Genomic DNA, 26,165 nt, shown 5'->3' with positions numbered 1-26,165 from the left:
CCTCTGGGCCCTAGATCACTTTAAATCTCATTGGAATTAGGATTCCTAAAGGCATGGGTTGACTTCTCCTGGGAAACAGCCCAGCCTGAGCTTTCTCCCTTCCCCTCCCTGCTCTGGGGCTTGGGAGGCATTGGTATTTCTGCAAAACCTTCTCGGTTCCTTCTGGTATAGACACTTTCTCTTTTGGGTATTTTGCGGGGGGAAAAGTTTTCCTCCACCTTTCAAAGGTTCTTCCGGCTGGTCTAAGAATTAAAGTGACGGGAGACAGATGAACGGGAGAAACCGAAATTTAATTTTGTATGTATGGGAATCCCACGTACACGAGAGGGTCAAAGACAGAAGGGGAAAGTGAGGGGCGTCCGGGTGGCTCAGTTGAGAGTCTGACGCGATTTGGGCTCAGGTCCCGATGTCACGGTTCGTGGGGTCGGGCTCCGTATGAGGCTCTGTACTGGCAGCGTGGAGCCTGCTTGGGATTCTCTCTCTCCGCCCCTCCCCAGCAGCCCCGCCCCCGGCCGCTTCTCACCCAAATAAATATTTTTTAAAACAAAAGGAAAATGAGCTGTATATGTTTTCCTGAGCAAAGGAATGGGATGGGGTCTGGGGCTTTAAAGTGGGAGGAGGGCCTCGACAGGGCGATGGGAAGAAAGGCTGTGGCCTCATTAGATCTTTGTCCTGTGGTACAGTTGGGTCACTCAGATAAATTTGATCTTTGGTAATAACTCTTATGTTGGGAAAGACCCTTCAGTATAGATTCTTCTAGGTCTTTAAGGGAGGGGCAAAATCCTCTTCAGCCTGCATGGGCTCAGTTGCCTTCGTCTCAAAATAGTCCGTGTGCCAAGTTGCACGTTTTGGGAAGACTTGTTGTGAACCCCCTTCAGGTTCTTGTTGGTACTTGGTCCCCTCGGAAAATGTTGCCTCTGGGCTTTCGAGTTTACTTGTGTGGAGACCGCGGCCTCGACAGCCCCCTTTTCTTGTCTTGACTCCCTTAAATCCCCCTTCCCCACCCCCAAGTGAAACAAGTCTTAGATTGACTTAAGGTTACCATTTTTCTATTAATTTTTGAAAAGTTTTACATTCAGGAACTGCTACATTCTTCCAAGTTGTTCTTGGAGAAATAGGCTAAGAGATACGTCATCTCCCGGAGCCCCTGGGGCAGCAGAAGTCACTGGAAAGCATCCTTTGCATTCAGCAGCCAAGGAGCGGCTCATTTCCTCTCCTGGGGGTGGGAGCATTGGCCAGAGTGCCTCAGCGTGACCTCACTTCTACCCCCTTCCCTGTCTTTAAAGAATAATCGAGAAGTGAGGGTGGGTAATAAAAGGTCACGCGGCCTTTCCCAGGAGGTGTGTGGACCGGCTCACTTTGCCCCTTACCTAGACGGTGGTCGAACATAAGCAGTGTTTCCTCTCCCCCTTAGGTTATAAAACTCAGGCTTCGCTCAGATCATGTCATGGAGACTTGACTTAAAAAAAAAAATTACCTGTACTTGTTCTTTCTATGCTTTCGTTCGGTCATAACCCCTGCAGATGGCGAGGATGGGACTAACAGAGGTGAAAGGTAGTGGAACGTGGCACCTGAAAATCCGCCCCACGGGGATAAGGACTTTGGAGCCAAGGCCCTTGAGAAGCAGCAGCTACAGGAGAAGCTCTCTGCCCTCCCCTCTTGGCCTGAGAGCAGGACTCAGTCTGCAAAGGTGTCTCCCTCCCCTCCAGCCGCCTGCCGGGAAGGGCGCAGGTTAATCGGAGAACTCTGGTTCCCTAACAGGGCTGGAGGCGTCTGCGGAATAAACCCCGCTAAACACCAGCCCTTAGCGACCGTTAGTTTCCACGTCGACTTCCCCTCCCTCAATGTTCCGCCTGTGGAAGCTCCCAGTCCTCCTCATTTGACTTGGTCATCTCTCTAAAAATGTGTCCCTCTGTGAACACTCTTGATAGATGTATGTATACACCGCCACGCATGTATATTACACGCATGCAGATTGGGTTACTGACGCCAGTGCCCCGCCCCCTCCCCCGTGCCTGCTTGATGGTGTTGGTCCTAAACTTCTGTCCCTTTTCGTCTTGCCGGTCTCCCTCGCCAGCATAAGTTACAGGCCCCCAGCCACAGGACCCAAGATGGATAGAGCCGACAGATTTTTTCCCCCCTCCCTTACGGAAGTTTCTTCCAAGAAAGGACTTGCCTGCGATTCTCCCTGAAGACAGGGAGCGGCTTCAAGTAGCAAGGGGTCACATGCCGCCACCGCCCTCCTCTTCCTCACCGCCACTCGCTCTCCACCTTCCCAGCCTCCCGCTAGGCTTCTGTCCCTATAAAGTGTCACTCGTGGCCACTACCCCCAACCCCTCTGCTTGCAGAAAACGAAAAAATTCCTTCAACCCTCTTCATTCCTTCTTACCGCTTTCCTACAATAGTAAGATACATATTCCTAAAGCTTAGCATTTTTACCATTTTTAAATGCATAAGTCAGTGGCGTCAGGTACATTCACAGTGTTGTACGGCCATCGCCACCATCCGTTTCCAGAACGTTTTCATCTTTCCCGAGACCCGATACGCCTCAAACGTTACCTCTCCATTCTCCTCTCGCTTCCTTTTAATTTTGAAACGTCCCGAAGGACGATCAGCGTTAGACCAATTACAAAAGGCATTTTTGTTTTGTTTCTTACAGGTTATTGTTATTTTTTGGTAATCCCTACGCCCGGTGTGGGGCTCGAACTCACGACCCTGAGGTCAAGAGTTACACCCCCTTCTGACTGAACCAGCCAGGCGCCCCAAAAGGAATCTTTAAAAGAAAAAAATAATCCCCTACGGTGTGATCACTCTTCCTATATGAACTGTTTCCATTTTCCTGTATCCTTGACCACTTCTTGTCCAAATGCAGTCATTCTTGGTGCAGATTCTTAGGCAGCCTCCTGCTGTACTTGGAAGCTAATCTTTTTTTTCATGTTAATATATTGCCTCACGTTGGACCTCTTGACAAATGAGTTCGAGATAGGGTATCAAAGTCACAGACCGCAACTTTCAAAGACCATTGCCCTGTTAGTGGTGTGTATAAGTTTTCATCATTTTGAATAACAAAGTTATTTTGGAATCTTGGGAATCATTCTCATTTCCCTTCCCTCCCTGGTTTTGGATAAAGTCCCGGGAGTGGCGCTTATCAGGTCAAAGGAATGAGTGGTTTTAGTTACTAGTTACTGATTTTTTTTTAAGTTGACCTGTTCATTTTAAGAGAGAACGAGTAGGGGAGAGGCAGAGAGAGAGGGAGAGAGGATATTAAGCAGGCTCCGTGCTGTTAGTGTGGAGCCCGACACAGGGTTCGATCCCACACTGTGAGATCATTACCTGAGCCGAAGTCAAGAGCCTGACGCTTAACTGACTGAGCCATCCGGGTGCCCCAGGAGTGAATGGTTTCAGAAGGATGTTAGAAACCCACTACTGAGGTACCAGTTGAAACCGCCAGTTACCAGATTTGAGGGCTTTGTTTTTGTCCACAGCCTCACTAGTTCTGGACGTTATTCTTTAAATACCGACCCTGCAGCCTAATGAAGCTGTAATGATGGGGCGCCTGGCTGGTTCAGTCGGTTGAGTGTCTGACTTTTGATGGCGGCCCAGGTCATGATCTGAAGGTTCAGGAGTTCAAGCCCCACGTTGGGCTCTTCCCGGACAGCGAGAGCCTGCCTGGGATTCTCTCTCTCCCCTTCGCTCCCTTCCCCTGTTCTCTCCCAAAATAAATTTTAAGAAAATTTTTAAGAAGTTACAAGCATTACTCTCTTTTGCCTTTAGTTACCAGCAAAATTAAATGTTCTCCACACCGTTTACTTCTCTCTTTTGTCTGCTCTGTCCTTTACCAAATCACTTCACCGAGACTGAGTTTTTTAAAGACTTATCTGGACTTGCTTTTTATGTGCTTGAGGCACAAATCTTTATCGTTTTTAAATTTTTTTTTATTTTTTAGATGTTTTATTTTCTGAGAGACAGCATACAAGCAGGAGGAGGGGCAGAGAGAGGGAGGCACGGAATCCGAAGCAGACTCCAAGCTCTGAGCTGTCAGCATGGAACCCGACGTGGGGCTCAAACCCATGAATGCGGGATCATGACCTGAGCCGAAGTTGGATGCTCAACCGACTGAACCACCCAGGTGCCCTTATTTATTTGCATCTTTAATGGACTCATTCCCTGTCTCATCCATTTTTTTCTTTAAATTCTACGCCTGTGTGTGCACACCCAGCCCAACCCCCCAAATGGCAAAGTGTTGGTGTCATTAAATCCGTCTTGAGAAAGGAGAACTGTGCTTCCCTCTTGAGGTCAAGGCTGGTGCCCAACCTACCACTCTTGTTTTCCTGGTAAGCGCTTTGCGGACAGAGCGTGGGAGGCAGGTTGGGAACCTTCTGCACTTTTCTGCCTGGACCGAAAGTAACTCATCCTGTGAGCAGATGGAGAAACCAAGAGCTTGCGTGGTGACAAATCATCGGTGCCGCAGACTCTGACCTGCTCCCCGCCCCCCCCGCTCCACTCCCCATATTCCACCAGTTGGCTTTCCCCTGTGAACTGTCTCCTTCCTTCCTGCTTTCCTTCCTTCTCTTGGGCCGAGATCCCTGTGACAGGGCCTAGCATAGCGCCTCTGACGGTCGTGGATGTGTTTCTGATCGTGTGTGACATGGCTCATTGGGCATTTTAATGTGGACCAAGAAATGGAGAGTAAGCATCACGTATCCGGCTTGGGACGGAGCCAGTGTTCAATTGACTCTCTCAAAGTAGGCAATATGGTGCTCTTGCAAGCATAGGAGGTGATGACTGAAGCTGGGCAGCCTTGAGGGTCCAGCGGGCCCAGACCTGCACCAGCCTGGCCGTCTGCTGCTTGGATGACCTCATGTAAGTCCCCTGGGCTCTCTGAGCCTGCTTCTTCCCTTATGTGGGATTGTGCATTGGTCACTGGGCTGTTGGGAGGTCTAAGAAAAGATCGAACATCTTTCAAAGAGCAGTGCCTGGACTCTGGGGTCTTTTCGTTGTAACCCATGACAACACGCTCAACAAATCAGAAGCCCCTTCCCCTTTGCCTCCAGTGTGTGGGAATGTGCAGGACTGGCCCCATTCACGCATTCTTCGAAAAACTCTCAAGCCCTCTAGTATTTTTTCTTCTGGACTTGATTGAGTGCCTGCTGTGTGCTGGGGATTTATGGGTGGGGAGGCTGGGGCAAGGGAATCTCGCATCTGACCTGGTTGCCCCCCACCGCGTGTCTGACGCTTTGCCCTTTGCTTTGGAATCTGCACCTCAGGCCTTTGGATAGAAGACTTGAGGGGGCCTCCCAATGGTGGGTCGATTTCACAGCCACCCAAGTTCCCCCGTCATTCCAGTAGACGATTAGCCCCATCCTTCCAATGGATGTGTTCTGGGATCATGCCAGATTTATTTTTCAGTCAAAAATTCAAGGGACAGATCAGCCTTCCCAAAGGTCAACAGCTTTGAAGGCTGTATCCTTGGGGCCTGGGTGCCCCTCGCACATGTCTGTGGAAACCAGTCCCCCAAAAAGGGAGGCCTTCTCAAGTGTCCCCTGAAACATTCAGTTCCAGATTCAGGATCTACCCCAAAGAGGGACACTCTCCCCCCCAGGCTTGTGATGAAGGGATTTGGGACCATCTGTATACCTCAAGGAGCCTCATGCTTGTCCCAAAGTAGGAAGACCCCAGGGCAGCCCTGGGCTCACACGGTGGAGGCCTCAGACCAAGGAACAAAGCAAGCGAAAAAAGAACTTGGGCAACAACAGTGGCTGGAATGGACCCCCCCCCCCGCCCCCCGGCCCTGCAGGGGTGGGCCAGGGGCCCAGGCTGTCTTCTAGAAGGCCATGCAGGTGTCAAGGAAGGTAGAGAACTGTCCAGACCAATTGTGAACTTTATTGTCCATGGAAGGATTCTGAAATCATGGACGATGATCCCCCCCTTGGCTGTATCTGGACCCAGTGTGATCTCTGTGCCTCCTGGCATTTCGTTGTGATGGTTCTGTTCAGCCAAGAATCTTGGCCGAGCTGAGGGGGTGACGGGTGTGAAATCTTTGGCAGCCTAGTGTTGGCTTAGGCAAACTCTCCAACTGTAAAGAGAAGAGGAGGCTGTTCTGTGGGCCCAGAGGACAGGGGGCCCCTTCTGTTGCCTGGAGTCATGCTGGAGCCCCTGTCACAGGCCCAGAGTGGCCTTCTTTAAAAGGACATCTCACCCTTTTGGAGAAGAGCACCAGGTGTGGTTAGGTGATCTCCTGCACCTGTGTGACAGACAACCAAGACCTGGTCACCCCACCCCCACCCCAAAGTTCCCAGCCAAGAGGGGGAGGGCTGAACCCCAGTACCCTAGGCTTTGGGAGCACAGGGGATGTACCTAAAACCCAAAGGGGGAGCAAGGGGAAGTTCAAGGGGTGATACCCGAGCTGACTCCCGGGTAGAGTGGTTTCTAGGTCACAAAAGCAGCAGGGGCCTTTGGATGGTTCCAGAATATTTGGCAACCTCGGGGTGACTTCCCTCTGCTTGCAGAGAAATGCAGCCTCACCCCTTGAATCTCCGGCTCCCACCAAAGAGCGGGTCTCTTCAACTTAGGAGTGACAGACACGCAGCGCCCTCTCGAGGCAAGTGGCCATTAGCAGGTGCATTTTAAGTGTTTCTTGCGCATCTTTTGTACTTCATTTCTTTTCGTGGTCTGAGCAGGATGGGGTTGTGGATACAGCACGCAGTAGAGGCAGAAACAATGTATCTTTAGCGGGCTGCTGGCTTCAAAGGGCTTCTGATGTGTCCCCACCCACTGTGATGTTGAAAGGCTGGATGGCCGACACCTCAAAGTGTCCGCTTCAGGGAAGGTCCCGCCTATCCGCCGTTTGTTGAATTTTTTAAAAACACCAACATTAAAGAATTCTATTAAATGCCTTTTCGGTCCTCTATTGAGATTACATTTTTGGTTCTGTTCCAAATAGGATATACTTCGAATACTTTCTAGTTTCCTGCCAAAGCATGCAGTCTGTGTCACAAACCCACGGCAATTCATGTGGGTTCGTGGCTGCTGGCTTTTAGAAGTTTATCTCCTTAAGTGTGTTCTTTTTTGTCCTTTGTTGCTTCATTTATTTTGAGGGAGAGAGCAAGAGAGAGAGAGCGTGTGCACACTCAGACAAGTGTCGGAGGGGCAGAGACAGAGGGAGAGAGAGAATCCCAAGCAGGCTCCGTGCTGTCAGCACAGAGCCCGACGTGGGGCTCGATCTCACGAACCCTGAGGTCATGACCTGAGCCGAAATTGAAGAGTTGGGTGCTTAACCGACTGAGCCACTCACACTCCCCAAGTGTGTGTGTGTGTGTGTGTTTTGTTGTTGTTGTTGTTTTTATAAATTCCGGTGCTTATAAGTACACTGTTTATTGTTGTGTCACCGTGTCTAGCATGAAGTAGGTGCTTAGGAAATGTTCTTGAATTAGGAACTTCTTAATCACCATGTACAAGTACACAGTGAAGCCCTGTTAGGTACATTCACCTTGCTGTGTGGCCATCACCACCCTCCACTTCCAGGATTTTTTTTTCTTCCTGCGAAACTGCAGCTCTGTCCCCATTAGACGGTGCCCCACTCCGCCTCCCAGCAGCCCGTGGCAACCGCGATTCGACTTTGTCCCTGTGCTTTGGACTATGTTAGGTGCTTCCTAGAAGTGGAATCGCACGGCCTTGGTCTCTCCATGACTGCCTTCTTTCACTTAGCCTCATGGCCTCCAGGTTCAAGTGTAGGAGGTGGCAGAATTTCCTTCCTTTGTAAGGACAGCGGATCACCCTTTTCTCATCCGTTCCTCTGTCCGTGGACATCTGGGTTGTTTCTACCTTCCGGCTACTGTGAATGAAGCTGCTGCAAATAACGGACGTACCGACAGCTGTAGGAGTCCCCACTTGCAATTCTTTGGGGTGTATACCCCAGGAGTATCATCATGTGGTGATGCTATGTTTCATTTTCTGAGGAACCACCATCATGTTTTCCCTAGTGGCTGTGTCACTGTGGCATTTCTCCCAACTGTGCACGAGGGTTCCAGTGTCTCTCCACATCCTCGCTAACACTTATTTTCTGTTTTTTTTTTTTTTTTTTTTAATAGTAGCCATCCAAATGGGTGTCAGGTGATAGGTCATTCTGCTTTTGACTCACATTTCCCTGAAGACGAGTAACATTGTGTATCTTCTCACATGCTTGTTGGCCGTCTGGGTGTCTTCTTTGGAGAAATGTCTGTTCAGGTCCCTTGACCATTTTTTAATGTTTTGTAATTTACTTTTAGTGATCTCTACACCCAGGTGGGGCTCAAACTCACAACCCCAAGATCAAGAGTAGCATGCCCTACCGACTGAGCCAAACAGGTGCCCCTCTTTTGATCCTTTTTAAATTTTTTAAAAATGTTTTTATTTATCTTAGAGACAGAGCATGAGCAGGGGAGGCGCAGAGAGAGAGGGAGACACAGAATCCAAAACAGGCTCTGAGCTGTCAGCACAGAGCCCGATGCAGGGCTCCAGCCCACGAGCCCTGAAATCATGACCTGAGCTGAAGGCGGACACTTAACTCACTGAGCCACCCAGGCGCCCTGGACCATTTTTAAATCCAGTTGTTTTGTTGTTGGTGAGTTTGCAGGAGTTCTTTATATATTCGGGATAGTCACCCCTTATCAGGCAAAATTTGCAAATATTTCCTCCCATTCCATAGGATGCCTTTATATTCTGATGGTGTCCTTTTGTGCACAAAAGTTTTTAATTTTGATGAAGCCCGATTTGCCTGCTGTCTTTAATTGCATGTGCCTTTGGTGTCCTATTCAAGAAATCTGATGAATCCAATGTTGAGAAGCTTTCCCCCTGTTTTTTGAGGGTTTTCTGGTTTCAATTTTTATGTTTAGGCTTTTGATCCATTTTGAGCTAATGTCTGTATCTGGTATAAGGTAAGCGTCCACCTTCATCCTTTGGGATGCAGAGAGCCCTTTCTGCCAATTCCCCTCCCACAATGTGATGTAAAGTCAGTACTTTGTCTGCTGAATGGTCTGGACCCTCTTGTAAAAAGGCCTTTGACCACCTATACAAGGGTTTACTTCTGGGCTCTTTATTCAATTACATTGCACTGTGTATCTATCTTTGTGTTAACATCATACTGGGTTGTTTTTTTTTTTTGTTTTGTTTTGTTTTTGTTTTTGTTTGGTTTGTTTTTGAGAGAAAGAGAATGAGCAGGGGAGGGGCAGAGAGAGAGGGGGACAGAAGCAGGCTCCTGGCTGATAGCAGCAAACCCGATGTGGGGCTTGAACTCACAAACCATGAGACCATGACCTGAGCTGAAGTGGACGCTCAACCGATTAATACCACACTGTTGTGATTACTGTAGATTTGTTTTCAAACCCGGAAGTGCAAGACCTTTAACTTGGCTCTTTGTCAAGATTGCTTTGGCTATTTGGGGGCCCTTGAGATTCCATATGAACTTTAGGATGGACTTCTTTTCTGTACAAAAAAAAAAAGGCATTGCGATTTTGATAGGGTTCCTTTAAATCTGTAGATCACTGAGTAGTATCTTAATGTTATTATACTTAATGTTATTAAGTATTCCAATCCACTAACATGGGATATTTGGCCATTTATTTGTATCTTCTTCAATTTCTTTCAGTGATGTTTTATAGTTTTCAGTGTACAGGTCTTTCAACTCCTTGGTTGAGTTTATTCCTAAGTATTTGATTTGTTTTCATACTATTGTAAATGGAATTATTTTTTAAATTTCCTTTTCTTAATATCCTTTTGTTTAGTGTATAGAAACATAACTGATTGTTTTGTATTGATTTTGTATTCTGCTACTTGGCCAAGTTTATTAGTTCTAATAGGGACTGTGTGTGTGTGTGCCATCTACAGGGTTTTCTACAGGTACATAGGATATATGTATAGATAGGTGTGTGTATATAATATATATATTATATATATATTATATATATATGGTCATTTTGTCTGAGGACAGAGATGGTTTCTTCCTTTCCAATTTGGATGTCTTTTATTTCTTTTTCTTGCCTAATTGCTCGGGCTAGCACTTCTATTACTGTATTAAATAGAAGAGGCCAATATAGACATCGCTGTCTTATCCTTGCTTTCAGAAGAGAAGTTTTTAGTCTTTCACCATTGAATATGTTATCTATGGGGGCACTTGGGTGGCTCAGTTGGTGGGCTTCCAATTTTGGCTCAGGTTGTGATCTTGCAGTTTGTGGGTTTGAGCCCCACATTGGGACCTCTGATGTCGGTGCAGAGGCTGCTTTGGATCCTCTGTCTCCCTGTCTCTCCCCTGCTCACAGTCTCCCTCTCTCTCAAATAGAAACATTAAAAAAATATATGTAGTCTATGGGCTTTTCATGTATACCCTTTATTAGTTGAAGTAGTTTCCTTTTAGTCTGTTTGTTGTTTTTGTCGTGAAAGGATATTAAATTTTTGTTCAAATGTTTTCTCTATATCAGCTGAGATGATCTTGTGGTTTCTGTCCTTCATTCTGTTACTGTGGTGTATTAAATTGAATAATTTTTCTGTGTTGAACCTTTCTTGTATTTCAGGAATAAATCCCACTTGGTGGGTGTATAGTCCTTTCGATACACTCTTGAATTCTGTTTGGTAGTATTTTTATTTATTTATTTATTTATTTATTTATTTATTTTGGAGGATTTTGCATTTATATTCATCAGGGATATTGGTCTGTCACTTGTTTTTTTTTTTTAATTTTTTAAATATTTATTTATTTTGAGAGAGGGGGAGACTCCAAATCTGAACTGCAGGCTCTGAGCTGTCATCAAGTAGCCCAACATGGGGCTCAAATTCACAAACTGTGAGATCATGACCTGAGCAGAAGTTGGACACTTAACCCAGTTGAGCCACCCAGACACCCCTATAGTTTGTTTCTTGAAGTGTCTTTATCTGGCTTTGGTGTAGAAGTAATGCTGACCTCATAGAATGGATGTGGAGATGTTCCCCCTTCAATTTTTGGAGAGCTTGAGGAGGACTGTTTTTAATTCTTTAAATGTTTGGTAGAATTCACCAGTGAAGCCATCTGTCCTGGGCCTTTTTTTCCTTCTTTGTGAGGAGGTTTTTGATTACTATTTCAATATTCTTGCTAGTTATAGGTCTGTTCAGACTTTTTTTTAATTTGTCTTAATGCTTTTTTATTTTTGAGACAGAGACAGAGCATGATCAGGGGAGGGGCAGAGAGAGAGGGAGACACAGAATCAGAAGCAGGCTCCAGGCTCTGAGCTGTCAGCATGGAACCAGATGCTGGGCTCAAACTCACAAACCATGAGATCATGACCTGAGCTAAAGTTGGATGCTTAACCAACTGAGCCACTCAGGCTTCCGGTCTGCTCAGATTTGTATTCCTTCATGATTCCATCTTGGCAAACCATATACTTCGAGGAATTTATTCGTCTTTGTTGTCCAGTTGGTCATACAATTGTTCATATTCCTAAAATCCCTTTGATTTTTGTAAAAATTGGTTGTAATGTTCTGTATTTCATTTCTGATTTTAGTTGAGTACTTTTTTTTTTTTTTTTTTAGTTAGCCAATCTGGCTAAAGTGTTGTCAGTTTTGTTGATCTTGAAAAAACGTTTTGTTACATTAATTTTCTCTGTATTCTCTGTTTTGTTTATCTCTGTTCTAACATTTGTGATTTCCTACTGTTAGTTTTGGGTTCAGTTTATTTTATTTATTTATTTTTACTTCCTTAAGGTATAAAGTTAGTTGATTTAGCATCTTTTTTCATTTAAGCGTTTACAGGAAAAGAGTTAGTTGTTGATTGACCATCTTTTTTCATTTAAGCATTTACGGGAAAAGAATGTACATTTTCTTTTTGGCATTGCTTTCTCTAAATCTGATGGTTTTGGTGTGTTTTATTTTACTTTTCACTTGTCTCAAGAGATTTGCTAATTTGCGGCACCTGGGTGGCTCAGTCCTTTAAGCATCTGACTTTGGCTCATGTTAGGATCGTGCCATTCGTGGGTTTAAGCCTCACATCAAGCTCTGCACAGGCTCTCTCTCCCTTTCTCTCTGCCTGTGTCCTGCTCTCTCTCAAAATAAACAAACTTAAAAAATAAAAATATATTTGCTAATTTGCCTTGCGGTTTCTTTGACCCATTGTTTCACGGTGTGTTGTTGAATTTTGCACAATTTTTGATTTTTCCTATTTTCCACCTATTTTTAGTTGTGCTTCTTAGGAATTTGTTTTCATTGTGATTGGTAAAAGATAGGTTGTGTGGTTTCAGTTTTCAAAACTGTATTAAGACTGCACGTATTTTGTGGCTTAATTGACGGTCTATTCTGGAGAATGCTCTCTGTGTTCTATGTGTGAGTTGAAAGTGGGTGGATGGGGGAGGGTTGAAGGACTCTTAAGAGTTGCTGTTTTCTCCCTTCACTTCTGTCCATGTTTGCTTCAGATTTTTAGAAGCTCTGATGTCTGGTGCATATATACTTGTAATTGTTAGATCCTCTTGGTGAATTATGCGTCGATACAAGGATTAATGGCCTCTCCTATCCCTTGCAACAGCTTTTTTTTTCCCCCTTAAATTCTACTTGTCTGATATCCACATAGCCATCCCTGCTCTATTTTGGTCATCATTTATATAGACTATCTTTTTCTATTCTTTGGCTTTCAACCTATGGGTGTCCTTAAATCTAGAGTGGCTGTCTGGCAGATGGCATAAAGTCAATTACTGGATTTTTCAGCTCCACAATTCGGTTCCTTATTACAATTTGTCTTTGTCCACATTCTCCTTTTGCTTAGATGTTGTTTTCAGAATTCCGTTCAGTCGTCTGCTCCTCTTTTCCTCAGCTGACAGCAGATCCAGGACTGTTGTTTTCAAGTCTGAGGCCAGTTTTCCTTGAGAGTTCGTTTCTGGAGGTTGACGGTATTCCTGTGAATGGGCCCTGCCTCCCCGTTTCTTTGTGTGTCTTGTCATCTTTTGTTGAAACTGGGCATTTGAAAAGGCATCCACCTCTCCCAGTCTTTGCAGACTGTCCCTGGGCCGGGGAAGACCTTCACGAACCAGCCGGATAGAAAGGCTCAGGGTTCTCTCAAACATGTTTAGGGGGGGCTTTATCTCCTCTGGGCCCGTGGGTATTTTAAGTTCCCATCCCCTATATACACAGCTGCCTTTAAAGGTCTAAATTTCCCCAGCAGCCTCCCCCCTGCTTCTTCTCAGGGGTCTAGATCCATTGAATTCCTCTGCCCGTAATCTGGCCCCTGGCCACCCGCCGGTCTGTGGACTCTCACATACGCACCCGTGACTGCTCTCAGCAACCTCCAACCCCACCCCCAGACTCTGCCATTACGGTCATCAGCACTCTGAGCCAGAAGAGACCGAAGCCTGTGCCTCTGGCGGCCCCCAGGCAAGTCAGAACGTTGTCAGCAAGTTCCACACTTTCTCTTGCATCCTGAGGGATGAATTGGTTGGCTTTACTTGAAACCTTACTGTGACAGGCAAGCAGAAACACCATGCACGGGGTTCCCTGCGGTTCTGAGTGGCGCTTGTTCTTGCTCAGGCACTCCTGTGGTTGCTGCTGCTTCGAGAGTTCCCACAAAGCTACTTGGGGCCATTTTATTACACGTTTGGGGTTCTCCTGGGGGACTGAAGGTCTTGGCTTCCTGGCCTGCTGTCTTGCCAGTGTGCCGTCTGTTTTCCTCTGCATTCTTTTTTAATTTTATTTTTTATTTTTAAAAATTTACATCCAAATTAGCGTATAGTGAAACAATGATTTCGGGTGTAGACTCCTTAGTGCCCCTTACCCATTTAGCCCAGCCCCCCTCCCACAACCCCTCCAGTATCCCTCTGTTTCTTCTCCGTATTTAAGAGTCTCTTGTGTTTTGTCCCCGTCCCTGTTTTTATATTATTGTTTCCCTTCCCTTATGTTCATCTGTTTTGTCCCTTAAAGTCCTCATATGAGTGAAGTCATATGGTATTTGTCTTTCTCTAATTTCCCTTAGCATAGTACCGTCCAGTTCCATCCACGTAGTTGCAAATGGCAAGATTTTACACTTTTTGATTGCCGAATAATACTGTGTTGTACATATATACCACATCTTCTTTATCCACTCATCCATCGGTGGACACTTGGGGTCTCTCCATCCTTTGGCTCTTGTGGACAGTGCTGCTATAAACATGGGGGTGCACGTGTCCCTTCGAAACAGCACACCTGTATCCCGTGGATAAATGCCTAGTAGTGCCATTGCTGGGTCGTAGAGTAGTTCTATTTTTAGCGTTTTGAGGACCCTCCATACTGTTTTCCGGAGTGGCTGCACCAGCTTGTATTCTTACCAGCAGCGCAAAAGAGATCCTCTTTCTCTGCATCCTCGCCAACATCTCTTGTTGCCTGAGTTGTTGATGTGAGCCCTTCTGACAGGTGTGAGGTGGTATCTCATTGTGGTTTTGATTTGATTTTCCCTGAGGATGAGTGATGTTAAAGAATTTTTCATGTTTCTGTTAGCCATCTGGATGTCTTCTTTGGAGAAGTGTCTATTCATGTCTTTTGCCCATTTCTTCACTGGATAATTCATTTTTTGGGGTGTTGAGTTTGATAAGTTCTTTATAGATTTTGGATACTAACCCTTTCCCTGATATGTCATTTGCAAATATCTTTTCCTTTTCTGTCGGTTGCCTTTTAGTTTTGCTGATTGTTTCCTTTGCTGTGCAGAAGCTTTTTACTTTGACGAGGTCCCAGTAGTTCACTTTTGCTTTTATTTCCCTTGCCTCCGGAGACATGTTGAGTAAGAAGTTGCTGTGGCCAAGATCAAAGAGGTTTTTGTCTGCTTTCTCCTCGAGGATTTTGATGCCTTCCTGCCTGACATTGAGGTCTTTCATCCATTTTGAGTTGATTTTTGTGTCTGGTGTAAGAAAGTGGTCCAGGTTCATTCTTCTGCATGTCGCTGTCCAGTTTTCCCAGCACCACTTGCTGGAGAGACTGTCTTTATTCCACTGGATATTCTTTCCTTCTTTGTCAAAGATGAGTTGGCCATACGTTTGTGGGTCCATTTCTGGGTTCTCTATTCTGTTCCGTTGATCTGAGTGTCTGTTCTTGGGCCATGTTTTCCTCTGCATTTTGATCAGGATGTTTCCAGGGGTGCCTAGATAGCCCAGTCGGGTGAGCGTCTGACTTCTGATTGTGGCTCAGGTCACGATCCCAGAGTCATGAAATCGAGCCCTGCATCAGGCTCTGTGCTGAGGGTGGCATCTGCTTGGGATTCTCTCTCTGTGAAACATTAAAAAAGATGTTTCCAATGCATTATTAGATATCTCACTAGAAGAGTCCTGAATTACCTAAATTTCTTTAGTACATTATTCTTAAAGACCATCCTTGGATTCCAGAGATTGTTTAGTTTATTAATACATTAGTAACCTCTATATTCAAGTGCGAAGTTGGGCTTTTCTTTCTCTTCCTGTATTGTCCTTGTCCTTGACGTGTGTTCATATCTTACTACTTCATTAACATGAGTTGGGGATAGAAAGATTTCATTTTCCTATTCTGGAAGTGTTACAGTAAATTATTTCAACTTGCCTCTAACATGATCTGGGCTTGGTGTGTACCATTTAAAAGTTTTTGTTTTGAACTAATGACAGATTTTCAGAAGAAGGTTCAAAGATAGGGCCGGGAGGTCCCATGTATCTTACATTCGGTTTCTTCCGGTGGCCACATCTTCGGTAATGAGAGCACAGTATCCAAACCCCGACATTGACAGTGGTCGAAGGCATGTTATCTAGTTTGGACATCTCCTTGAAGCTGTAGGTTTGTGTTACCACCACCACCACCAAAATACACAACTGTTCGACCACCAGAAACACCTCCCTTGGGCTACCTCTCCTTCCTCCATCGTCCCAGACAGCAGCTGAGTTGTTCTTCATCTTTATAACTGGTCATTTTGAGAATGTTACGTAAATAAAATCATATGGCGCTTGACCTTAGGAGTTTGGGGTTTTTTCCCCCACTCAGCATAATGCTTTTGAGATTCATCCAAGTTGTTACCTGTACCAGTAGGGTGTTCCTTTTTATTGCTGAATATATCCCATGGTAGCGACATACCCACATTTGTTTAGCTGTGCACCAAAGGTAGGCACTTTGGGCTGTTTCAAGGTTTGGGCTCTTACAGATAATAGTGCTATGAATAATCACGTCCAGGCTTCTGTGTGAAACACAGGTTTTCATTTCTCTGGGATAAATACCCAGGAATGCAATTGCTGGATTATATTTTAAGTGTGTTCTTAGCTTTTTCTCCAGGGTGGCTGTACCACTGTATATTTCCCCACCAGCAATAGATGAGGGAATGAGTTTCTCTACATTTTTGCCAGGCTTTGGTGTTGCTGTTTTTTTTCTAAACTGTTCTAATAAGTATGTAGTGTTCTCATTTCCCTAATGACTAATACTGCTGAACACCTTTTTTTCCTGGGCCTGTTTGCTGCCTATATGTCCTCTTAGGTGACATGTCTTCATGTGATTGCTCATTTTCTACTTAGATTTTTTTTTTTTACTGTTAAATTTGAGTTTATATATTCTAGATAGAAGTCCTTTGTCAGATAAGTGGTTTGTAAACATTTTGTCTTGTATGAACGAGGTCTATTTTTTTCTTTTGTGAATCAGGCTTTTGGTGTCCTAATAAGTAAGCTTTGCCTGCTGTCTTTTAGACAGCATTATAGTCTATAGATTCAGTTGATTTAATAGCTATGAGATTCTTCAGGTTAAAAAATCAATTTGTATTCAAGCTAGGTCTTGAAAGTTATCAGCAATCTGTCCAGAGTTGTTGAATGACCTTTCAGTCTCTCTTGGATCTGTGGTTGTGACTTCTCGGTCCTTCCTAGTTACTGTCTTTTTTCCCCTCTGGATCCCTTCTATTGTTCATCTCTTCCTGTTTCATTAAATTCCTCCCTTCTACTTTCCCTGGTTTCTACAAAGGGTCAGCCAACGCTTTCTGTAAAGAATCAAACAGTAAATATTGTAGACTCTGCAGCCAGATCTGCAGCCCGTGTTGCAAATACACAGCCATGGATGGAGTGTGAACAAATGTGTGTGGCTTGCTCTGTTCCTTTAGTGACTGTCTCCCAGTGGGAAAGATGTTTTCAGACAGGTCAGTGCTAATAATGTTTCATTTTTAACCTCGTATCATAGTTGACCTGGGTATAAAATCTAACTCAGCAATTACTCTCTTAAGAGACTGGACTCTTGCTGGTGGGAAATTGGTTGTCTACCTGTTCCTTGAAAGATGACCTCTTACCCAAGCTGAAATGTCTTCATAGACATTTATGGTCAGTATTTGGGCCACCTTGTGCTTCCTGAATCTGAGGCATCACACTCTCAAACCTCTTTGTGTTCTCATTCTGAAATTTCTGTTAGCACCTCACTTCACTCTCTGTTTTATATTTTCCAGTTCATTATTTTTTTTTCTTCTGTCAAATGTGTTATGTTTTAAATTTCAGTAAATATCTATCAATTCTGGAAATTACTTTTGAAATCCCACTTACCATTTTCAGTTTCTTCCATGTATTCCATCTTCTCAAATGCTAGCATCTGAAGGTCTTAGTGAGTGGGAAAGAATCTCTGTTTGGACCATATTCTACCCTGGGGCCTCAGAAGTCTCAGCAAGGAGGCCCTGGCTTCTGGGGACTCCACCTCTCCATAAGCCAGGTTTAGCAAGAATTCTGGTAAGTCGGTTTAGCCTGCATGACTGGTTACTTCGACATCGGACAGGGTTCCTCTCATCAGTCTGGCCTGCCTCCAACAAGAATCCTGCCAGCTTGATTAAGAACTCGCCTGTCTCTCATGGTTCATCTTGGTAATTTTCCATCCACAGACCGGTAACCTGCTCAGCACTCAGTCCCCAATTCTCCCTGTTGAGTTGAGCCCCATGTCTCACCCCTGTGGCCAAACCCCATTGCAGTGGTTCCCGCACCACTGTGATGGTCCCCCTGAATACAGCCCACCTTAGAGCTCTTTTACAAGCATCAGGAATAATTTTCCCTTTAACAGGGATTCTACTCCCCATGTTTGGTGCAGTTGCTGACTTTCAACCCTACATCGTGGACTTTAGCCACAGGAATCAGAGTGAAGGATAATATTGGTTGACCGAGGGCTTTCCAGACAGAGGAAAGAGTGTCCGTTAAAATCCCTGACAAGCCGATCTGTGGTTATAAATTTTCAGAAGCTGAGTTTATAGTTGTCTGACCTCCCAGAGCTATTATCTCCTGTGCCAGAGGTCCCCGGATTTTCAAGACCTGGCTTGGACACGGGGAGTCTTTGGGCTTCTTTTTCTCAGTAAGTAACCCTTTGCCCATAACTCAGAGTCAAAACAGAGCTCACTGTAAGAAGATGGAGTGCCTGTCCACCCCAAGGGAGCTAAGCAAAAAGGAAGGAACTGGTTTTCCCTCTGGGAGGGAAGACACGGGTCAATGGGGCAGGAGTCAGACTCATTGCTGGCTGGGGCAGCTTACCACACCGTGGAGGAGGGTCCAGGGGCACGAAGCCGCGGGCACACAGGTGGATGTAGGCGGCAGCCAGGTTGCAGGCAGGAAAGAGCTCCTGGGTGCCACAGGTGTCCTGGGAGCACAGGCTGAGAAAGGGGGTGGGGTCCACCTGAAAGCCAGCCGTCAGAGTCAGGGTCCTTGCCCACTGCACCCTTGGGAGGAGCACCAAGGAGGGGCAGAGGCTGGATCAGGGCAGGGGAGTTCTTTTGCCTTCTGGGCTACCCGCTGCAGGGCTTCCCCTGGGGTCCAGACCCAGCCTCACACTCACCACACTGAAGCAGTTCCCCAGGCAGGAACGGGGGTCCTGGAAGAAGGCCCGGCAGGTGGGGCTCTGTCGGGGGCACTCGTGAGTTTTCTCCATGGCCCTACAGTCGCCACCCAGCTGGTGAGACAAACCCAAGACTCAGGCCTCCCCCCTGAACCTCTCTTCTCCCGGGCATCTAGAACAGGTGCATCAGCTTCCGGAGCGGGTGGCTACCCCCTGGGTCTGAGCAGTTGTCTGCAGAGTTTGCATGCAGGGGGCCAAGCTCTGCCCACAGCCACGGTGAGGCCCAGCAGCTCACCTGCCAGGCGAGGCCGAGCTCCTCCAGGCTGTGGGCCAGGGTGCCGTCCGGCAGCATCAGCTCGTTGGCGGCCTCGTTGTCGTTGGTGCCCAGGAGGCCGGCAGACACGCCTATGGGAAAGGGGGACGTGGGCGAGCCTGGCCAGGGTTCCCGGGGGGGCCGGACCCTCCACCCGACTCCCACGCCCCACCCTGGCTCCGACCCTTCCCCAGAGGGAGAGGAGAAAGGAAACGGAGGGAGGGAAGCCCTCATGTGCCAAGCCACGGCAACGGCTCCTCTCGTGCCTGCTCAGGTTGGGAGCCCCCCAGGAAGCAGCAGCGGGAGGGGCTCCTGGGGAACCTGGCCCCCAGCCTCTCAAGGACAGCGAGTGCACCCCTGGCCAGGGATTGGCCGCATTGGCCTTGGACACCTGCTGTGGTAGTCGCACAGCCGACCCCACGGACCCGGAGGCCCCCAGCTGGGGCCCAGACCCACCGTGGAGCCAGAGGCCCAGAGTGACGCTGCAGAGGCCGGCCCGAACGTCACAGGTGATAGAGACGCCGTTCTCACTGGCCAGCTTGACTCTGGGCACATCCCTCCTCGTCTCAGGAGGGGGCAGATCTCGGTGCAGACAGCTCTGCCTGGGCTCGGAGGACTCGTACAGCCTGTAGGTCTGGGGGCCAGACACGGGCTGAGGGGGACAGGCAGCAGGCCCACGGGGCACCGGGTGGGAAGGGCGTGGGGCCCAGGACACAGGTGTGTGGATGGGATGGCCGGCAGGAGACTGTCCTCCCCCTGGGCCCCTGCCCCTCCCACACTCGCAAGGCTCACCTTCAGGCCGGGGTAGAACACCAGGGAAGTGTGGTTCAGCTGCACTGACACGGACATGAGCCCTGAACCGGCCCGGTTCAGCGTCAACGAGAACGTGTTGTGAGCAAAGTCCTTGGCCAGCAGCAGGCTCCCACAGTGGACACCCAGGCTCCATACCTGGCCATCGAAGGTCACCACGTGCCTGGCCCCGGCCACCACAGCATGGTCTGGGAAGAAGTCGCCGCCAGGTAGGTGAGGACGGCCAGTTCGGGCCGGTGTCCTCTGGGGCAGCCCACGTGCGGAGAGAGGGGGTCTGTCCCCAGCTCTTCTCCCCAGCCCCGCACCCGGAACTGAGCCAGCTACAGCCCAGTCAGCAGTAAAAAGAAAGGACTGACACGTGCACGGGCCTTGTAAAGCTGGGGTGGGGAGGTGATGGCTGAGAGATGGCGGGTGGGGTCGGTTGAGGGAACAAAAATGTTCTAAAGTCAACTGTGGGGACAGATGTGTATCCCTATGAATATACTCAAAGCCCCAGAATCATATGCTTTAGTAAGTGAATTGTGTGTCCATGAAGCTACTGTAAAACAGAATTACATTAAAAAACGACGCACACACGACTGTGGCCAAAGGTCCATCCGACACAAGGCAGGTACCACAGGGCCTGGCTCCGCCCTCTTCAAAGGCGGCTGATGGGGGGGGGGGGGTAGACAGCTTGACCCATCCAGTCCAAACCGCCCTGGGGCAGGGGCCTGGGCCGTGTGCAGCAGGAACAGTGACCCAGGCCTGGCAGCTGCTGGCTAACCCGCCGCACAAGGAGGGGACGAAAGCCCCATTGTCAGCTCTCTGAGCTGAAGGTTACAGACCAGCCCAAGGTCACACACAGGTGGAGCTCTGAGACCCAGCAGCTCCTCCCTCACCTGTGCCTTGCAGAGGAAATACCCCTGCGCCCAGGAAGGCGAACCCCCGGCCCCCCCTCCCCCCGACCTGTGTGGTGACAAGAACCCGCACTGATATCCCAGTCCCGCCAGGCCCCAGGTGCCATGCCTGCCCGTGGACTTCAGATCTGCCCCGTCACCAAGGAATTGTGCACCCAAACGGCACCCGGGCCTGTGACCCACAGGAGGGAGCCAAGCTGTCACCGCCCCTTGGCAGAGGGAGGGAGAAACCAAGTCCCAGAGAGGCGGGGAGACCGGCCGGGGCCACGAGCCGGACACAAACCCTCCAGGGGCCCCGAGCCCTCACAACCACATCCGATGCTGGCACCGCCCACGACTGCAGGCAATGCCTGACCCAGTCTGGACTCAATTAGCCGCCTTCCGATTCCAACTGGAGGTCTGCCTTCTGCGGCTCCAGCCCAGTGCAGTGGGAGGGAGCTGGCCTCGAGCCCCAAGCCACTTGGCCCACTTGCACCTTGGGTGCAGGCTCGGGCTTTCAAACTTTGGCTAGAAGCCCGGCTCTGCAGCCCAGCTTGAGGCCAGGATGACCTCAGGAAGCGCAGGAACCTCCGGGCCCAGCAGTACCAAGCTATGGCTCCTCTCACCCCGGCCCCCGGCCCCGTGTCTGCGCCTGCAGGGTCTGGCCACTGCACCCCAAGGGGCGCGGGGCTGAGTGGGGAGGAGGGGGGCGCGAGACTCACACTCATGGGGGCTCTGCAGCAGGCGGTGTTTGAGCCGGTAGTACGCGGCCAGCACGTTGGTCCCGTACAGCTCGCGGAAGGGCAGCACCAGCTTCTCCACCAGGTAGCCGGTCACCCGGGCCACAGCCAGGGGCTCGTCCCCTGCAGGCAACAGTGGCAGCGTCACCAGCAACGAGCAGTTCCTGGAAAGAGCACGGGGGAGGCGGGAGACCCCAGCCGGACGGATGGGCCTTTGCTTTTGGAAGCAGCTTAAGGAGGTGGAGGTGGGCGGGACAGGCTCGGGAGAGACACGATGGCCTCACCGGAAGGACGTACGTGGCCTTGGGTCAGGTGGGGGCACCTCTGTGTGAACCCTGAGGGATGGATGGGCCCACCACTGGGGCCCCGCAAGGTGCGGGGGGCGGGGGCAGCAAGAGCACTGGAGAAGCAGGGGATCAGAGCCCCGGGGACCTTGGGAATTACACAGGGAAGGGCAGACCCTGAAACTGTCTCAGGATGGAAAAGAGGGGGTCAGGTCGACCTTGTGGGGCCTGAAGGAGCACAGAGGTCTCATCGCGCTGGGGCTAGATGTGGACAAGGACAACTTCACACCCTCTACTGTGGGTGCAGGACTTTTCCCTCCCACACGGGGCCCAGGGGACCTGAGGCAGGGAGCAGCCTCAAAGGCCTCCTACCCCTGAAGTCCTTTTTACAGCACAAGAACCCAGGGGTGACCCGTTGCCAGGACCTCCCCAGACAGCCCCTTCCCTGTGCAAACAGCCCCGACTGGGGACATCATTCCTCCCGCGACCTGACACCCTCCCTGGTTTGCAGCTTCCGTCTGCCAGCTTGCATTGCAACAGCACTGACAGCCAGGGCAGCGGGAACGTCATGCGTTCCCAGGAGGGGAAACCAAGGCACAAAGCAGTGACTGATCCAGCACTGCCCAAGTTAGAGGTGCATTCAAGCCCAAGCATTCCCCTGGTCCGGATGCTCTGTGTGGCTGCTGGCCCTGGGAGAAGGGTGCCACTACCACCCTAAACCCCTCCCTACAGATGGGCCCCTCCGCCCCGGGCCTGTGAGGGGAAGGGATGCACACGCCGGGCCTCTGCTGCTGCTCCCGGGCTCGGTCCCTCTCTGATGATTCCCAAACTTAAACGCACGACCCAGGCCATCAGCTGCCTGCTGGACACCTCCAGCTGGGAGTCCCCACGGGGTCTCAAGCTCAACACGTCCAGAATGGCCCCCTATCCCCACTCTGGTGGAGTACACTGAATAGAGGCCCCCAAAGACATCCAAGTGCCCGAGACCAGGAATGCGGTAACTTATGTAGCCAAACACAGTTTGCAGGTGTGACAGGGTTAAGGATTATCCAGGGGAGCCGAGGACCACGACAGAACCACAAAAATGGAGGCAGGAGGCTCAGAAGCAGGAGCTACGAGGACAAAGGTCAGAAAGCAGGAGGGAGGGGCGGTGAGCCACACAGTGCAGGGGCCTCCAGCTGCCGGAGGAGGTCAAGGACACGGGGGCTCCACAGGGGGAACCGGCAGGGTCAGCATATTCTGACTGCGGGTTAAACTGATTCCGGGCTTCAGACTCCCAGAACCGTACAAGCATAAATCCATGTTGTTCTATTTATTTTGGGGGAGAGCGTAAGCAGGGGAGGGGCACACAGAGGGGGGCAGAGGCTCTGAGCTGACAGCAGGAAGCCCGACACGGGGCTCGGACTCACAAACCGCAAGATCGGCTGAGGCCATGAAGTCGGACGCTCAACTGACTGAGCCACCCAGGTGCCCCAAAGCTGTGTTGTCTCAAGCCACCCAATTGGTGGGTGATGTGCTACAGCAGCAACAGGAGACGAAAAAAGCCCCGGTGGGCTTTCCACCGCTCATGCCCCATTGCTCCACAAACGGACTCTCCATCTTGCCAAACCAAGGCCAAAACCCTCAGCACTGTTCCACCCCGGATGCAATCTCGTCCTCCAATCTACAGCCCTGACCTTAACCCACATCCAGACTCTGACACGTCCCAGCCCTCCACGGCTACCACTGCTCAGTGGAGCCACCGTCCTGTCTCGCCTGGGCAGCCACCAAGAAACAACCACTTTTTTTCTCTTTTTTAAGTAGGCCTCACGCACAGCACGGAGCCTCACGCGGGACTTGAACTCACAACCCTGAGATCAAGAGTCGGATGCTCAACCGACTGAGTCCCCCCAGGTGCCCCTAAGTGACGACTCTTTACTGGGCTCCCCACCCGTATCCACACCACTCCCCTGCCCCCATATCTTTAGTCTCAACACCAGGACCACAGGGATCTTTCGAAAGGGGATACAGATCATGTCTTTCCTCAGCTCAAAATCTTCTGTGGGTTCCCATCTCAGAGGAGACGCCCAAGTCCTCACAAAGGCCCCAGGCTTCCTGGGTCCCTGTCACCTCTCGGGCTCTTACACCCTCTACTCCAGCCTGGCTTCCTCCATATTCCTCCAACAGGCAGGGCACATTCCCACCCCCGGGCCTTTGCACTGACTGTGCCCTCTGCCTGGAACTCTTCCCATGATGTCCATGGCTCACTACCCCAGCTCCTTCCAGCCCTTGTCCAAATGCTACCTTCTCCTTGAAGCAGACCATGGCTGCACCACTTCAAATGCACCCCCAACCCACTTGTCAAGCCTTTTTATTCCCCCCCGCCTCTAGCATTTACCACCTAACACACCACATCAGAGGCTGGGAAACCATGGGTCAGGGGTCAGATCCAGTCTGTGTCCCGTTTCTGAACAGCCTGCAAGCTAACAAGGGCTTTTAGGTTTTAAAGGATTCTTGAAACACAAAACAAAGACTAAGCAAGAGACCATCTGGCCCACGAAGCCTGAACACTTCACTCCAGGGCCCTTTAGAGGAAAGGTTTGCTGACCCCTGGTGTAGATAACCTAGTTATGTGTTCAGTCTAGCCCCCCGGGGTAGACTGTGGAGGGATCGGGGTCGTTCACTAGAACGCAGCACCTAGAACAGCTCCCGCTCAGAGAAAGTGTTCCTGAAACATCTATGGAATGAAGAAGCAGCCCATCTCCTCATGTGTAAAACCAGGACCGCAAACGTGTCCCTGGGAGGGTTGTCCTGAGGGAAAAAGGAGACCCGGGGTGTTTCAGCCCAGTGTCCAGCCCAGGGCAGGAAGGCAGGGACGGACAGACGCCCAGGTACCTGGCCGAGAAGCTGTACACATCCAGCAAAGGCTTGCAGAGCCTCCTCAGAGCCTGTGACAAAGTGGCTTCGGCCCAAGACAGCATCTGGCGTATGGCCTGCAGGGGGGCGGGCGGCGAGAGCCATCAGGGTTCCCGCCACCTAGCAGGGCCGCCTCCCACCCCCTCACCCCGCCTCACCAGCTCCAAGGCGGCTCCGATGGGCCTGGGCCCCAGGGCCCGCAACCACCGCATGGCGGACTCGGCCCTCTCCTGCCACACCTCGTCCAGGGGCCGCAGCGTGACCTCCAGGTAAGCCTCCTTCAGCGTGGCCAGGGGCCCTGCAACAGGCAGCCAGCGCCCACTGTGAGGCCCCCGGAGTCCCGACGGCAGGCAAGATGCCATTGCCCGCACCCAGACCCACGCCTGCGGGAAATATGGCCTATTCCAGCAAACTAGGTGATGGCACCAGGAACCCCGGACAAGAGATGGCTTAGCGGGCCTGAGACTTCCCCTCTGAGAGTCTCGTTCACAAGGTCAGCCCCTGGCAGGCACCTGGGATCCCAGATTTTAGGGAGGTGCCATCACCCCCAGAACCGGGAAGAGGGCCTCGTGCTGTGCCCCAGCTGTGCACACAAGTGGCTCGTGCTGAATATCCCTTTGCTTCTCCCAGCCCCAAAGCGGGGTAAGTGCCAGAGAAGGCTACCCACGTGACCAGCCCCCAAGGAAAACCCTGGGTACGAGGTCTCCAACGAGCTCTCCTGATGGACGATGTCAGACACAGCTCAAAGCTGACGGAATTAAGGGTGGCCCAGGTGACCTCCCGGGGAGAAGATTCTGGAAGCTTGTGCCTCGTTGCCCCTCCCCCCCCCCACACTGGGCCTTGGCCCCTGCACCTCTTCCTCCATCTTGCTCTGCATGCTTTCGCTGTAACCACATGCTGAGAACTGAGGCCTAGCGAGCCACCGAACCTGGGGGTGGCCGTGGGGATTCTGATGCAGAGACATAAGCGGGGTGGGAGAGAAGGCCAGCTGTGAGCCCCGATGCTTCCTGAGGAGGGGCCAGAGGTTCCCTGCATCAACCCGGAGTGTGATCGGGGCAGCGGCTGCTTAGTAACCAGGAAGGAACCCTCAACCACACAGCCCCGCGGGCACTTATCACAGAACCAGGAACCGGCTCTGGAAGCATACAGCCGTGGGCCTGCTAGAAACAAAGCTGCATATTCCAAAGAAATCAGCGGGGACGGGAGACACGGGGGCAGCGGTCCCCTAAAGAAATCAGGCAACGGGCATAAGGGCTATTAGCGTGGAGACCTACAGCACGGAGGCCGCACCCGGGGAACGTGAAGGCTGCAGGTCACGGAGACCAAGCAGGCCGGGAGGGCTCCGGGGTCAGGCCCCCCCTCCTGCACTCACGTTCCACCTCCTTCCGCAGCTGCTCCAGCCCGGCCTGCAGCCTCTCCAGGTAGAGCGGCAAGTGGTGGGTCAGCGCCTGCCGGGCCCGGCTCTGGCCCCACAGGGCGGCCACGGCCCGGCCACCTG

General features: G+C 50.2%; 1 protein-coding gene and 1 long non-coding RNA gene across 2 annotated transcripts; one reads left to right on the top strand and one right to left on the bottom strand.

Moving 5' to 3' along the window:
• The first annotated feature begins 4,027 nt into the window (after positions 1-4,027).
• On the top strand, positions 4,028-6,895 carry LOC123382490. Its single transcript, XR_006590924.1, has 2 exons — positions 4,028-4,863; positions 6,510-6,895. It is a non-coding gene; the product is annotated as an uncharacterized LOC123382490 (long non-coding RNA).
• On the bottom strand, positions 5,864-24,965 carry LOC123382488. The gene is made up of 8 exons (XM_045047380.1): positions 24,826-24,965; positions 24,647-24,744; positions 21,471-21,611; positions 19,856-20,061; positions 19,046-19,697; positions 18,751-18,847; positions 18,450-18,591; positions 5,864-6,076 (listed from the first exon to the last, which is right to left on the bottom strand). The coding sequence occupies exons 2-8, from the start codon at positions 24,666-24,668 to the stop codon at positions 5,993-5,995; spliced, it is 1,344 nt and encodes a 447-aa protein (XP_044903315.1). The 5' UTR covers positions 24,669-24,744; positions 24,826-24,965; the 3' UTR covers positions 5,864-5,992.
• Positions 24,966-26,165: the final 1,200 nt, after the last annotated feature.

The sequence above is a fragment of the Felis catus genome, chromosome E3, assembly GCF_018350175.1.
Source record: "Felis catus isolate Fca126 chromosome E3, F.catus_Fca126_mat1.0, whole genome shotgun sequence".
Classification (NCBI taxonomy): Eukaryota; Metazoa; Chordata; class Mammalia; order Carnivora; family Felidae; genus Felis; species Felis catus.
The sequence above is the reverse complement of the archived record's forward strand: the minus strand, read 5'-3'. Positions and strand labels throughout refer to the sequence as shown.